The 14,216-nt window shown below is 51.0% G+C and overlaps 1 protein-coding gene across 6 annotated transcripts in view; it reads right to left on the bottom strand.

The window, feature by feature from the left end:
* Positions 1-14,216, bottom strand: part of Tfap-2 (transcription factor AP-2) — a 361,095-nt gene that overhangs the window by 38,247 nt on the left and 308,632 nt on the right. For 4 of the 6 annotated variants that reach the window (XM_077690940.1, XM_077690941.1, XM_077690936.1 and 1 more), the window contains 2 exons: positions 13,878-14,096; positions 13,385-13,429 (listed from right to left, as the gene is read on the bottom strand). In XM_077690940.1, the coding sequence (XP_077547066.1) occupies positions 13,385-13,429; positions 13,878-14,096 (264 nt within the window). The remainder of the gene's footprint in view (positions 1-13,384; positions 13,430-13,877; positions 14,097-14,216) is intronic. The other 2 variants (XM_077690938.1, XM_077690937.1) reach the window with 1 other exon arrangement.

Raw genomic sequence — 14,216 nt, 5'->3', positions numbered from 1 at the left:
TTTCAGATGGTGCTGCCATCCAGGAGAGGCAAAGCGAAGTAGTGCATCGTGACGCTAATTAGCGCCGACAGTTGGCGCCTCGATGCCAGCGCCTACCGACTTGTGGATGCCGCGCTCGGGACACTGCAGCGGACCATGTGTTCACCAAACGATTCGCTGACAACCCGTTTGGTTTCGTTCGTACGGACGGTTTGCCAGCGCCTATGGTTTCACTCGGATTTACGCAGTGATCAGGCGCGTGAAATCCAGTGTCTAACGTTGATGCCTACAACGGTGCCATACTGACGAAATATAAATAACGATGTGCAATTTCACGTCGATGCACAATAAACGTTCAACTGCTCCTGCGACGGCACATTTCATTTTCGTGTTTTACCGGTTCTTATGGAAGAGGGAACCACATTTTTCCTTTGAAAATCATTCATTCTTGGCAATGAAACATATATATACGACTTTTCAATCAAATGTTTATACTGTCAGCCGCTTAAAGTAATAATTATGGGTATAAACAGCTGAAATATGACGAACTATTTTTTGCAACCGCGGGGGACGGTCAGGTATCGGCCACACAACTCTTGTGGGCGGAGCTCCTGCTACCCTGTCATCAACTATAGGTGCGACCGCGTGGAAACAACGTGGGTGCAAGGGCAGGCAAGTAACCAACGGCCTAACCCCCCGTGCTCTAGTTCTTCAGTGTTAGAGTTCGTTCGGGCCCACGTGCGGGCGTTGTGACCACCCGCAGTACGTGGAGCGACCGCGTATGATCGATATGATCACCGTGGACTGGCGGCGCGTGCCTGCAGCGATGGCAATCGACACATTTCAAAGGCGGCAGGCGGCAGCAGTTCGAGCGGCAGCACGAGCGTGGACACACCCACTGTGAGAGCTGCGTACCGACGCTACCGAACGAGACAAAAAGGGGCAAAAAGGCGTATGCACACAAAACAATGTCGTCCTAGCATAAGTACCGCTGCAATTAAGGGCGCTCAAAAGCGCGGTGGTCCGGCGGAAAGGCATATGTGCCCCGATTAAGTGGTTCAAGGATTTCACAGCGACGAACCCAATAGGACGCAAGGAGCACCTCCCCTACGCTGGGGACGGTACGATGAAATTTCGCATTTTTTTTCTTGAGACACGCACGCACGCTTCTTTAAGCTCAGAGTTTAGCAGTTAGCAGGAAGGTATGAGACGCTGACATCACATGTCGTGTTTGTCTTGCTGAATGGACCTTTTTCCGGTAGCGCTCTGCGCATGCGCTACTCTCGCTCCCAGCGACCGATCCGCCGTTATTGGGGTGGGGGGCAAAATGTGCACAAAAAGATTCCATATTGGATTAGCCTGTGGCGAACGCCGAGCCAGCTACGTGCTGCTCCGTTTTCTGAGCCCTGAAAGCGGCCGACAGGTAGGCGCTACGGCTGCCATCAAAAAATTTCTCGGCCGCAGAAACCATGCATGCGTGGCGCCTGGGATGGCTTCCTCAACTGCGCAGGGCACGAGGGAAAAAAGGGGGCGTGTTCTTCTATAATCCCCCAAGTGTAGTTCTGGCGGCCGCCGCAAGAGGGCTACGCTACTGGAAAAAGGCCCATTATGACATATATGCATGTGACCGTTTCAAGCTAGGGTAACAACGGAATATGTCCGTTAAGCAAGTCTAATTTCAGCCAGACGTGCGCGCTCGTGACTCCAGCTCAACAAAATAGCACGTGGTTAGTTATAGCTGAAATGCTACACGTCAGCTAGAAGCGTCAGCTAAAAACACTAAAAGTGCCAGCGTCACATTACACACAACAGAATGAATGTAGCAGGCGTTCACCAGACAATAAAAAAGGTCGCTTCCCCACTAGAGCAGCGAACGGTGCATACGCACTAAGACGCTGCGGCGTTTCTACGGGTACGGCAAAGTCAGCCCTACCGTGCAATCCCGGACACCACGTACGCACGCTCCCATGCATCGTGGGAAACGCCGTGTCACGCGTGAGACGGGACGGAACTGGGTTTCGGGTAAAGAAGACGTATCGGTGCGCAGCTAGCCGGGATAGTCACGTGATTGAGCGAACATTAAACAAGGTCCCCCCGCGCTGCGAGTTAGAAAAGACTGGAACATTAGAGAAAAAATGAATGAAAATGTTCGACGAGGACGTGACTTGGGACAGGAAATATCCCCCGGACCGTTCACCTGCAATTTTTTCTTTTTCTTTTTTCGCCCAGCCCCCGTGGGCTCAGATTCACGCTCGGCGGCTGTTTGATTTCGCCCCCGATCGAGTCACCAATCCGGGCGGAACCTGTAATCAGGCAAGCCGTGGCTGTCGGCGCGCGATGGAGACCGATCACTGAGCGCCGCGGCCGATTCGCGAGATTGTGTACGGCGAAAATGACGAGCAAAGCAAAACAACCATTGTTCTTCGAATTATCGCGCGGAGGCTGCCGGGATTGGCTTGGTCTGGCTCGGCGTGTGTTTAGCTGTCGTCCGCTCCCTCCCAGTCCGCGCGCGGTTCCTCGAGAGCACCTCGATTCTTCACTTTTGTCCTTTCTTATGCGGCCTTCCGTAATCATTCACCACGGTGGAGGCGAGCCGTTATCTCTCTCTCCCTCTCTTTTTAAAGCCCGCAAAGGACGCCATTAGGGGACTTTGTATATTCGTATAGTCGCTGCGGGAATCTCAATCCTTGAGAAATTGAGTGCGTCTGTATACACAACTCGAATGCTGGCTTGCACCAAGATAGGTTCTCGCCACTGTCAGAACTATCGGCTGGCAGAATTTAATTAAGCCGCAATTGTCTTGCTTTTCATACTGCAGGAAGTAATGAGAACGTTATTTTACGGAGATAATGGGTCTGTGGGGGTTGTCTTTAAACAACCCATAACGCTGGTCTGATGCGAACCGCCGCGGTGGCGCAGTGGCTAAGGCGTTGTGCTGCTGAGCCAGAGGTCGCGGGTTCGATTCCCGGCCGCTGCAACCGCTTTTCTGATGGAGGCGAAAAGTGAAAAAGCCTGTGTGTTCGAGATTTCGGTGCACGTTAAAGGTCCCCAGGTGGTCAAAGTTAATCCGGAGCCCTCCACTACGGTGGTCCTCACCGTTTGTGTAGCTTCGGTGCATTTTAAACTCATAATAAATCAATCAGCTGTTCTGATAGCAGTTGTAATCACATATTTTATTCGTTACATGTTCTTTTAAATAGCCCAGATAAATTCTACAGAGTGTACGGAAACCCATAAGGTTATCATTTAGTACACGTAAAACGTTAAAAAGTTCTAGTGACTACAGCTGGGTCCTATTTCGTTACATTTGTCGAATGCCGCCCACAGAGGGGTTGTTACAAAAGAACTCCACACGTTCCCGTGTAGACCACATATCTGAAGCAAGTGCAGATCAGAACAGACCGTTTTATGCTTTTTGTTTGGTTAACTGCTGAATAAGCAAGGACTATAAAGCTGACATAATATCGTTTGCATCCCCAGCAACCGAAACGCCACGGCACCCATCCTTGCTTCCCTCTTACTGCGGCCGGTTTTCTTGGTTGAACCAGGACAGGATATGATGCTGTAGCGCCGTTTGAACCCTAGCCAACACAGGCATCGGGTAATGGACGTGTCATTTCAAAGACAATTTTATATACATTTCATCTTTCAGATAATGTTTTACGCAAGACCACCGAGTACACGGATGCTATACATGAAAATCTATAGACCCCAATTCTTGCTTTTCCTGGCGCGGCATCCTTTTGTTTCAGTTTCTTCGATGGATAACCAAAGCCAAAGGAAATTGCTGCCCTTCCTCTGCCTTTGAGGGCGGACTTAAGCATGTAATGCTTCATAAGGAAGTTTCAGCCAGATTTGGGGGTCCACTTGAAAGAACTTTATTTTTGTGTGCGGCGACTTGTTCTTTAACATCTTGAGTAAGTTGGCGCTGCTACACACCACTTTCGTCTTTTTTTTTTCAACACAGGCTTCTAATTGTTTTGCTCCCGGATCGACCCGTCACGCTTTTGTCTTCCGCTTAGCAGCCATTCACCACCGACCGAAAGTACCCTAGCCGAGGTGGTTCTGCCATCTGTCTCATCCTTACATGATTCCCTTTTCCTGACGCAGGAATCTCGGTACCGGGATCTCCTCCAATTAGCATACCAGGAGGACTACACTGCTTTCGAAAAGGTTTCGGGCAGGTTTCGCCCCATGTTCGACAATATGCACTAGCGCCCAAGCGGCGCGGCAGCGCAAAGGAAAAGCTTTAAACGTTTTAGAACTGCAGGGAATAAACTTGCACAGATGCTTCACAATCAACTGCCTGAGAGGCGCACTAAACGCAACTTGCCTGGCTATACCCGCGTCCCAGGGCGTCCTTATTCGCAGCATGCAACAACTGGCCCAATGCAGTGTAAAAGCGAGGGTAAAAGTTGGTGCCTAAAAACGCCGCCGGTCCCTCGGAACGGAGCAGGCCAAACGGACCAGAAGCCGAATTGAGCCACAAAACTCCCAGCGCCAGGCAATGCGGGCTGAATTCGGAGGTGTGGCGAATCGCTCCAGATCCCGCATGGCCTTCGCAGCCGAGCAAATACCCCCCTCGCACCTCCCGATCGTCCAATTCCCCTAGTTCCTCCGCGTTACATCGCCATGCGTCCAGGTGCGTACAGGAACAAGCCCAAGACCAAGGCGGGAGCTCTCCTCGGCGGCGCGCGCAGTACCCAAGCGCACAGACAGCGCGAGGCGGCGTAATTTCACGCGACTGAGCAAGGGTGCAATTACCGCGGCGACCTCTTCCCCCCGTTCCCCCTTGCCTTCGCTCGAGCGCGAGCACTGCGCACCGTCGTCCGGCACTTGTTCCGTCCTTCCCCGGCCGGGTCGCCCTAACGTGCGGGCGATGCGTGGAATGCCGTTCAATTTGCCACCGAGGAGCTCGCCGCCCGCGATTCCGCCAGTGCCCCTGCGCGCGAGGCGACCAACACGATGGTGGTGCGGCGTCGCGATCGAGTGCGTGTTTCTAGCGGTCTACCGACTGCCGCCGAGTGACATGTCTTGACGCCCTCACCCTTCGTAGTGCTACAGGCAGGAAAGCGGCCGCTCTGGATTCCCACAACGGCTACGGGGAAAACAAATAATAGGGGCCAGAAGGACTTCTTTTGTCAAACTTGACGAGGTAGTATGAGCACTCTTACATCTGAGGCGACACACCTATAGCTACGCTGCTGAATCGCACGAGTTAACGCTTGACAACTTGTCCATTAAGTCTTCATTCGCAGAGGATTTTCGACAAAAGAGAAGGGTCCACTTTTGGGCTACTTGTTTGCGGTTGTGGAACATCTTGAAGTAACGCAAACTCGACACGGACACAAGAAGGCAGTAGCGTTCAGTGTTCTGGTCTGTCATCTCTTCTTGTGGCCGTGTCCAGTTCGCGCTACTTAAAGGTGTTCAAGTATCTCGAAAAACACTTGAATTGTGTCTTTGTTTGCGGGCGACAATGACTTCTTAAAGACTTGCCCTTCAGGTTGCATTTACGCTATGCTGAAACCTTAAGCCATTCTCATTGTATGTGCAGTTATCAACTAAGTTTGTCTGTCTGTTCAGAGGGTAGCTCCGATCAGACGTTCGCAGGCGTTCGATCTGCTATGACCGGTCACCCCTCCTTCGGCGTCTCGAGTACGTTAGATACACACATGTGCCCTTTCAGGCTCCTCTTCAACGCTGCCAGAGTCTGCGCAGGCAGCGTAACCGGTCGGCGATCTCCAGGCCGATATCCCAGCGCGAGCCGATCGAGCCGGTAACGTTTCCGAGCAAGGGAACGACTCATTCATCTCGCTTCGCCACTCACAAAAAAGAGCCGCGCGAAATGACTGGCAGCGAATCGCACACTACCATCGGAAAGGACGTGCTCTCATCCCTTGCGTACACACGCCGATGGTCGAACCGCCCACGTCGAACACAGTCGGTGAGACACGGCAAAGGTTCGCAAAGCGTCTCCTATGTATCAAGACCCACCGCTCCCTTAGTAATTCTTCCGTGAATTATTCCACGAAATTCGCTTCGACGTTCTTTTCGATTCACCCAGGGGAGGAAAAAAACTGGTTTCCACGGTGGCTGCGTTTGGAGTCGAGTCCCTGCCAGGCCTTGTCGCCTAGACGCTGTTTTAATCCGCCTTACAAGCCAGAAATAGAAGAAAACAATAAGATTAGACTGAAACTAGGAAGAGGACGACAGCGGCCACGCATTTCAGCCGTAAAAGACAAACTGTACTGAACCTCACGGGCCAGCATACGCGTCGTGCGCCACAAGGAGGCGTGAGCGCGGAGCGGGTCGAAGAACAAGAGCACTGGCGACGCGCTCACCTCTCTCTCTTTTGTACACTTCACAGCGGTTCCCCCTCGCCCGTATCCCCCTGCCGGGTCGCTCTTCCAGTTCGTCGTGTGCACAGTGTACGTTCACTGAATGCCAATAGTGGGTGATATCATCACCAGCGCCGCAGAAGCGGACCTCTCCGACTGCTCCCCCCTCCCGAAAGGCGCACCGTCGGTGGGTTCAACGACTGCGACGCCGCGGTCCGCGGCCTCTCCGCGAGACCCGGCGACGAGATTTAAACAAAATCCGCGCGCGGTTGACATCTCCGATGCAAGTGGAGAGCACAACGAGACACAGCCGACGGTCACGCCAACAACAGCGGCGAAGCCGTGTCACCTGCGACCGCGGACGAGGCGGAAAAAGAATAAAAAACGATGTACGGGGCATAGACTTCGAAGCACGGAAAACGACGCAGAACTCCGGCAAATAATAATAAAAAAAATTGGATGGGGTGGAAAAGAGAAAGGGGGGGGGGAATAGTGGTTTTAAATGCGAAATCAGACAGAAGCGACCAATGATTGCGAAAAAAAAAAAAAAAGAGGGGAAGGGGGCGACACTGTTCGACTGCCGTGGAAACTGTATATGTCCGCTGAATCGGTTTTGAGGCTTTATGGAAACGGCGTTGTGCGGGTGGTGTAGTAGAGAGGAGAACAAAATTTCGAAATGGAAGCAGCGGGAGTGAACAGCCTCCGTATCTGACCGGACCAACTAATTCCATATCTTCTGTCGCGTGGATCCACGGTGCACCTCGCAATTTCCCTGGTGACAATTATTCCCTCCTCAGGGCGCATTTAGTTGCAAAAATGACAGTCCGAAATATTGTGAGCATGTAGCACACTATCGCCACTCTCTAGCTATTTGGTTTCACGACAGAATAATATTCAATATAGCACAAAAGCGAAGTTGAAAATAAAATTTGAAATATCGCCGGCATTTACATCCGCATGAGCAATGTATGCATACTTCATTGAATAATTCTGTCTCACGAGTATAGATTTATCTAACTGGAATTCAGCAAAGCAAACTCGAAAAAAAAAGAAAAAACGCTGCAATAAATAGGAAATGAAAAAAAAAAAAAAAAACGATGACAGCTTAGAGCAGGCTGATAGACTACGCAAAAAAGAACAAAAGAAATAACTTGAAAAGCGAAGACGCGATTGGACGTATTGCGGAGTCGACTGCACTAAGTATTCCAATGATGTTCAGGGAAGACCATCTCGTGGTAAAATACCATGACGACAAAGTTTTGACCAAAACTCCTTGAGTTTTTTCCTCACGCATTTTCGTTTCCGTGCTGATCAAAACATATTGCAACCAGAGGCTGACAAAATGAGTAACAAGCCAACTCTGCGCCGACCACTTTCGCGTTTGATTGAGCCATTAAAATAGACTATTAATCTTTCAGTGGCAACACTATTCTTAACAAAAAAAAATAATTCTGTTGCAGGAGCATGATGCCGAAGGGGCTGTTCAATGCAATGTCCCGCGATAGAGAGGTATAAGTGGTTGAAACGGAGGCAACACTTTATAATAAAAACTTGAACGTTGAGAGATTTGGAAAGTTTTGTAAGCTTTGTAAACTTAAACACTGTAAACAAACTGATACACGGCGAATGAATCGAGGTGGAAGGAACTCACATTACTTGCTTAGCACGAAGCACAGTAAGTGGAGGCTAGCATAAGAGAGGCCAGTTTGCTGACAGCAGAAGACCGCCAACCGAAACCTTTTTGTAACTACACTGAATGTCGACAACACACACGAATGCGAGGCACATGACTAACGGCGGGCGACTAACCGAACCTACCGGACGTTTGGCGTCCAACGTGTGTGCAGGACAAACGTGGCCTAGTCATGATTCCATCGCGCGCACCACGGCAGCGCTGCCGAATAACTGAAACGGGCATCGAAATACCTATTGGCTAGGCTTTCAGCATAAGCCATTTTTCGCACGCGGCAAGGTGAAGGTCGTTCCCGATCACTGTCAACCTCTTCCTGCCGGCGTCAGGAAACCAGTAGTTTCCTCGGAATTTCCTTATCCCTACCATCCAACTGGTTGCAACTACGCAAAAAGACGGCGGGAGGCACTCGCTAGCATATAAAGAGAGCGCTGAGCGCCTTGCCCTGAATAGCTGAAAGGGTATCCCACATTTCGGCACCCCGCGCAACCAAACCTGGCAGGGAGATAAGCAACCAGGCAGTCTTCGCGTGCTTGCTAGATTTAACGGCGCTACTCCGGTGGCCACTGGAATCAAGTATGTAGATTGGCTCGGTGGTTAGGTTACATAGTCCCCCCTGTGCTGGTAAACAAACGACGCTCTTTAAGAACCTGAGAACGCACATCACTCCACTGTTCGCGTCAGGATCTAGGGGTCACACACCCGGGGTGTACAAGGGCACTCTTTGAAATGTATCGATCGCTTCTGGAATCCGTCCCGATGAACTCGGCGCCCCAGCGAGTGGCGCTCTCCCAGCAGGTGCCTCGCGTGCGCCCGCTTTGCCGAGCTGCGCTCTGCGCATCTCAATCGCTCGCGCTGCTGGCAAGACAACCGAAGTGTGCTAAGGCCTGCCGCTACGAAACGGCGGCTGAGGTGTTCTGCTGCAGACACTGAGGTCACGAATTCGAATTTCGGCTGCTTATCGATATATTTCAATGGGGGCGGGCAGCGAAAAACCACAAAGAAGTATCAGAACGCTTGTGATCGCGCTTGTGATCGCGTCGCTCCTCGCATCCACCGGATCGCCTCGGAACTACTCAAGCGATGATTGAGGTGTCAGTTATGTAAAAAAATGAAAGCATGAGCGAGTAATACAGGTAGTCGTTGCATACGTCTCACCGTGGCATAGCAAAAGATTGCAAATATGGAGGGGAAGGGAAAGGAGGGGGGGGGGGGGGGGGGTTAAGCACCCTTTTACTGCTTGACACTGCAAGCAGCCAGCGCGCGGAATTGACGCTAACAAGAGAGACTTGTAGCAGAGCGGAAAACCGATTACTGTGCGGTACCTGGTAGCCGACCGGCGCTACTGCGCGTGCGCATATGACCGAAAAGACTGGTTCTGCGCATGCGCAGGTGTACGGAGTATATAACGTAGCGGGACCGCTTCTCCGCTCTGCTGTAGTCTCCGCTTTGCAACTACGTCGTATGGACTCTTAGGAGATCATACGACGTAGCTGCAAACGGATTCGACTTTTTGGAGCTTTTTTCAAAAAAGAAGCATTTAGCAAGAAGAGGCCCTTCTGAGGTTACGGGTGCTTAAAAAGTTTGTTTGTATGGTTGCGCGCACACACAGAGAATGCGCGTTACTGTACCACGCAGTGTATGTGTGATTGTACAGGCGAGCCCGCTTATAACGAACACAACGGGAAACCGAAATCACTTCGTTATATCCGCTTTTCACTATATCTGGACAGAAAATCTATGTATACCAATGGTAACGGGAAACGAAGATTTGTTCGTTATAACCGCTATATCGTTAAAACCGGGTTCGCTATAAGTGGGCTATACTGTATATAACTGTCAACGCGTGATATTTCGAGCACGGAAAACCGCATCCACTATGAAACTAGGTTTTGTTTTCCCCCGCAGAAATTACCGCTCGCTTTGCTTCAGCGCACGATGCATGCATGGTTTTACCATCGCGGCTGTTTGTGTGTGCACCGAACCGGTTGTTGTTCACAAGTTAAAAGAATTAGGAAACACCGCCGACCGTCGTTCAGGCTCCGTCGGCTGCTTTTACGATAAGTTGCGAGGAATAAAACTGGCCGGACGCCAGGCAGTCGGCGACATCTTCGTGCCGTGGGCACGTGACGTGGGGGCCTTCGTCTCCGCACTAAATGTGCCTGTGAACGCACGCTTCCCCGCTCGACACGTAGATACCGAAAATGTTGTTGGTTTTAAACGAAAAGGATGTTTTGCTGCCATTAAAAACTCAGAGTAAAAAAAAAAGAGTGAAAAGAAACAAAGGAAGTTGCGGGCGTCGCATTTTCGGCAACTGGAGGACCAGCGGGCTGTCGGAGTCATCCGTCTTTGCTATGCGCGGCCACTTCCACTTCACTTTGCAAGGCGCCGCACAATAACGCGTCGACAGAAGCCCGCACAAAAGATACGCGTAATAAAAAAAATGCAGCGCGCCTCGCCTATTAAAGGGACTACGTCGAGTAGCCGCTGCGCTTGCTTTGCGAGAGGGATATCCCTGGCCAGTCGCCAGCGGCACGGTTTGGTCCATCGACGGCCGCGACGCCGCTTAACACTTCCTCCTTAACACACACACACACACACACACACGCTCGACTCGCGTGTACGACCGTATACGGTCAGCGCCAATGTATATGCCATCCGCAGAAGCTTGGAATACAAATTGCGCTGTGTCCCAACGCGCGCAAACCCAACGCGAACAGCATAAGAAAGAAAAAAAAAAGGGGGGGGGGGTGAGGTTAAGGAAAGGGCGGGTGGAATGCTGGGCATCGCTAATGAGATTGTCGATTACGATATACGAACGAACGAGAGGACCTATAGCATTGCCTCCGTTATCTGTTCACGCGCGCGCGCGCACGGAAAACTTGGGAGATCACGCAGCTCGTATAAAATGACCGCTTGGCAGAGCGGGCACGCGCTCACCTGGCGGTCCAGTTGCGAGCGACAACTAAAAAAAAAAAAAAAAAAGAGAGGGGGCCGGTTAGTTTTAATCGGATTCCGTCGCCTGCTTCCCCGGTCAGCGCACAAAGCTCCGCGACGAGAAAGTGCGCGCAGCCAGCCGGTGTGCATCTATCGTTTCGCATGGGTTAATGGGTTGTTTGTACGTGTACTGAACGGGAGGAACGCGCAGCGGCTCCAGTCCTGCTTCGTTTCCACGCACGACGTGTGTGTATGATGTAGATCGCTACCGTTACACTTTTTTGTCCCGGCGTCCGATTTGTCACGGTGAATGGATATCCCTGTTCACGAAGTGATAGCTAAGCTAACTAGCTCTCAGCTGCGTTGACGCCGAATGCTTCCCGCACGCCTCGATTATGACGAAGGTCAGCCAGCCCACAGAAAACTAATTTTCTCCTGACTCAGCAACCTCCACTGCGACGCACTGCAGAGCCTGTGGTTGTTCCTGGGCGTATTAGACGCAATTCTTTTTTGTTGTTTGTAAGGCGAACATGTGATTCAAACAAAACGAATTGTAACGTGACAAACGGCAAATAACGTGTCTTTGAAGAACGCCCCACGGCAGCAAGAAGAAAGTTAGAGGGCTTGTGCCTTTTGTTCTTTTTTATGATTAATATTTCGGTGTAACGTGAGACAAAAAAAAGAACGCTTGGCCTATGAGACGCGCCGCAGTCAAGGGCTGCGGTTAATTAGCACAACCTGGTTAACGTGCGACGAACTTTCGTATCACACACGCGTGTTTGCTCTCCATCCATTTAAAGAACCGACGCCCCGCCAGGAAATAATCAACGCAGAAGAGAGAGAGAGAGAGAGAGAGAGAGAGAGAGAGAGAGAGAGAGAGAGAGAGAGAGAGAGAGAGAGAGAGAGAGAGTTTGACAGGAGTACCCTAGGTCAGGTGTGGGAAAGGAATGTAGAAGTTGGGCGTGTTTGCAGCCTAGGACATTTTGAAGGTCCATTGACGTTACAGATGTCAGACTGGTAAACCCTTCGGGAAGCGGAATAAGTCGTGCCGGGTGAACAGAGCAGGCTCACGGCTCTACACTGCTCGCGTCTAGTCTTTGCTCTGGTGTCGGGCGATCTGGCGGGTGTATGACATACGAAGACATAGTTACCCAGCTACACGAAATGAGTCTGCTACAATGAAGAAAAAAAAAGTCGTAGCGAGGGGCCGCGCCTGAGCTGCGCTGGTATAGTTTTGACCGTGCAGCTTGAGACTGTTCCTGAAGAGAAAGCACGCGCAGTGAGAGAGAGGGAGCAGTGTTGCAGTTAGGTTTAGCGTAAGGAATTCATCGTACTAGCTATCCGTAAAGGAATTCAATTTTTTTGGAGAGGGGAAGGTGGTTGAGCATGGGCGATGGATGAAGGTTGTTTGCACGTGTGGGTTTAATTTCCGCCATTCGAGATGGGCCGGCGCTGCAATGTGGCCTGTGATATGAGCGGTAGTGTTTCCACTGCGTTTTTATGATAACTCCTTCAAATATCACGTACTTATTGGTGTTTTCCTGTTTATGTGGCATACACTGAGTTAAAGACTAACGTGTGGTTCGTCTTCTCTTTAGCTTTGACCCTGTCTTAATGTTCGCTAGTACGATGAATTCCTTAGTCAGTTACCAACTCGCCCAACTTTGCGCTTTAGTAGTTTAGCGTAAGACTGCTTCCAGGCTGAACTTGCATCATATCACACATATGATTAGGGCCATTAGCTGTGCACGAGTATGGGTTCTTCCCCTCAAGCGCGTAGTTCTTACTCAGTCTACAAATGCCACAACGCGGAAATACGGGCTATAGTTGATCTGCATTCATGGCAGTAACAGTTTTTAGCCCAGGAAGCCTTTTCAGGAACTACTGAGAAAACAAAGAATTGAATTGAATTGAACTTTCGCGCACTCTACACAGGGTAAAAACGAAAAGTATAGACAGCAAGACCAGCGAAGCTTTGAAGATACATAGCGATAGAGCCCGAGAAAAGTAGAAATGATTGCGTAAAACCGGTCGTGGTGTCTTTTCGCTTTGTCTCTGTTTACTGCCTCTCTAGCATCGTTTCTGTGCTGATACATTCGTTATTTGACTTAGTAGGCAGTACACTCGACTGCCCAGTTAATGATTTAACCTGGCTAGATCAAACGAATAACCTTGTTTTCCCACACATCGCTTATCACTGCCACAGTCTGCTACTTACATATGCCCGGTAGGTTACGCTATAGTACCACAATAAAGTGCGACCTGCTCGCGCAAATATCTCCCTAATTACAGCAGAATTGCTATATGCAAAAAATATGTGGCCGCCCTGAAATGACTGCGAATCACTCGCCCAAAATTTGACTCGATTTCGACTTGGAATTGCTTGTTTTGTTTTTGATCGCGCAGACGCTTTCATGCGTACTTTTGTCGTGATATTTACCTTGTGTAAACGGTGTAACCACTCCTGCATCGGCCCGGGGAGGGCCTGCAGTGTATGTAGGTAAATGCGTAAAAGGGAAGGAGAACCACAATGAGAACAGCGCTGCCCGCAGAAAGAGATCGGTCTACAGTCTTTGCCAAATGCACGGAGGCCAGTGTCGCTTCTACGCACCGTTCACTGTGTACTAACGATTGTGCCCAACAATGGCAAGGGTCCGTGCAGCAGTACACCGCTCTGGTGAGTGTTAGAAACTTGGGTTAACTGATTTTACCGCTTTCCTAGGCATGCGGGTGCCCCTTGCGGGTCTTAACGCGTTGTTGATGGCCGACTTGTTGCCGCTGGAAGTGCGAGCAGTCAAAGCATATGAAATCCCGCCTGAACTCTTCAGCCTTCACCAGTTCGGCGGCAACGAAAAGCTCGCGTTGGATTACATGAGACGCCGCTGGCCGGCACATGCGTTTTGGCAAAGACCGACGTGTGAGCGCGTACCCACCTCGAGGAAGTCGTTCCCGTCGTCGGAGGAGCAGGGGCTGGCCTGTCCGTCCTCGACGATGCCCGGCGGAAGACCCGCGGCACCGTGCAGGCCGAGCAGGTCCTGCTCGGTGAGGTGGTGGTGCGCGTGGTGCGGGTGCACCAGCACGTCGGGCCGCCGCGGGTACGCTGTCGGTTCGGTTCTACGCCCTTCACCGTACGCCGGAAGGTGCATGTTCGCCTGCGACGTGGGACACCGCAGCAGTGAATGACGGTGCGCGCGCACACAAGTGACGGCAGCGACAACGTGTCATAAGGGCACCAGCGAGGCGCTGACGGGTTACAAGACATCGGTGACTGT

This window comes from Haemaphysalis longicornis, unplaced genomic scaffold, assembly GCF_048455015.1.
Source record: "Haemaphysalis longicornis isolate Haplotype H1 unplaced genomic scaffold, Haemaphysalis longicornis Haplotype H1 scaffold_10, whole genome shotgun sequence".
Classification (NCBI taxonomy): Eukaryota; Metazoa; Arthropoda; class Arachnida; order Ixodida; family Ixodidae; genus Haemaphysalis; species Haemaphysalis longicornis.
This window is presented reverse-complemented; position numbering and strand designations above follow the sequence as displayed.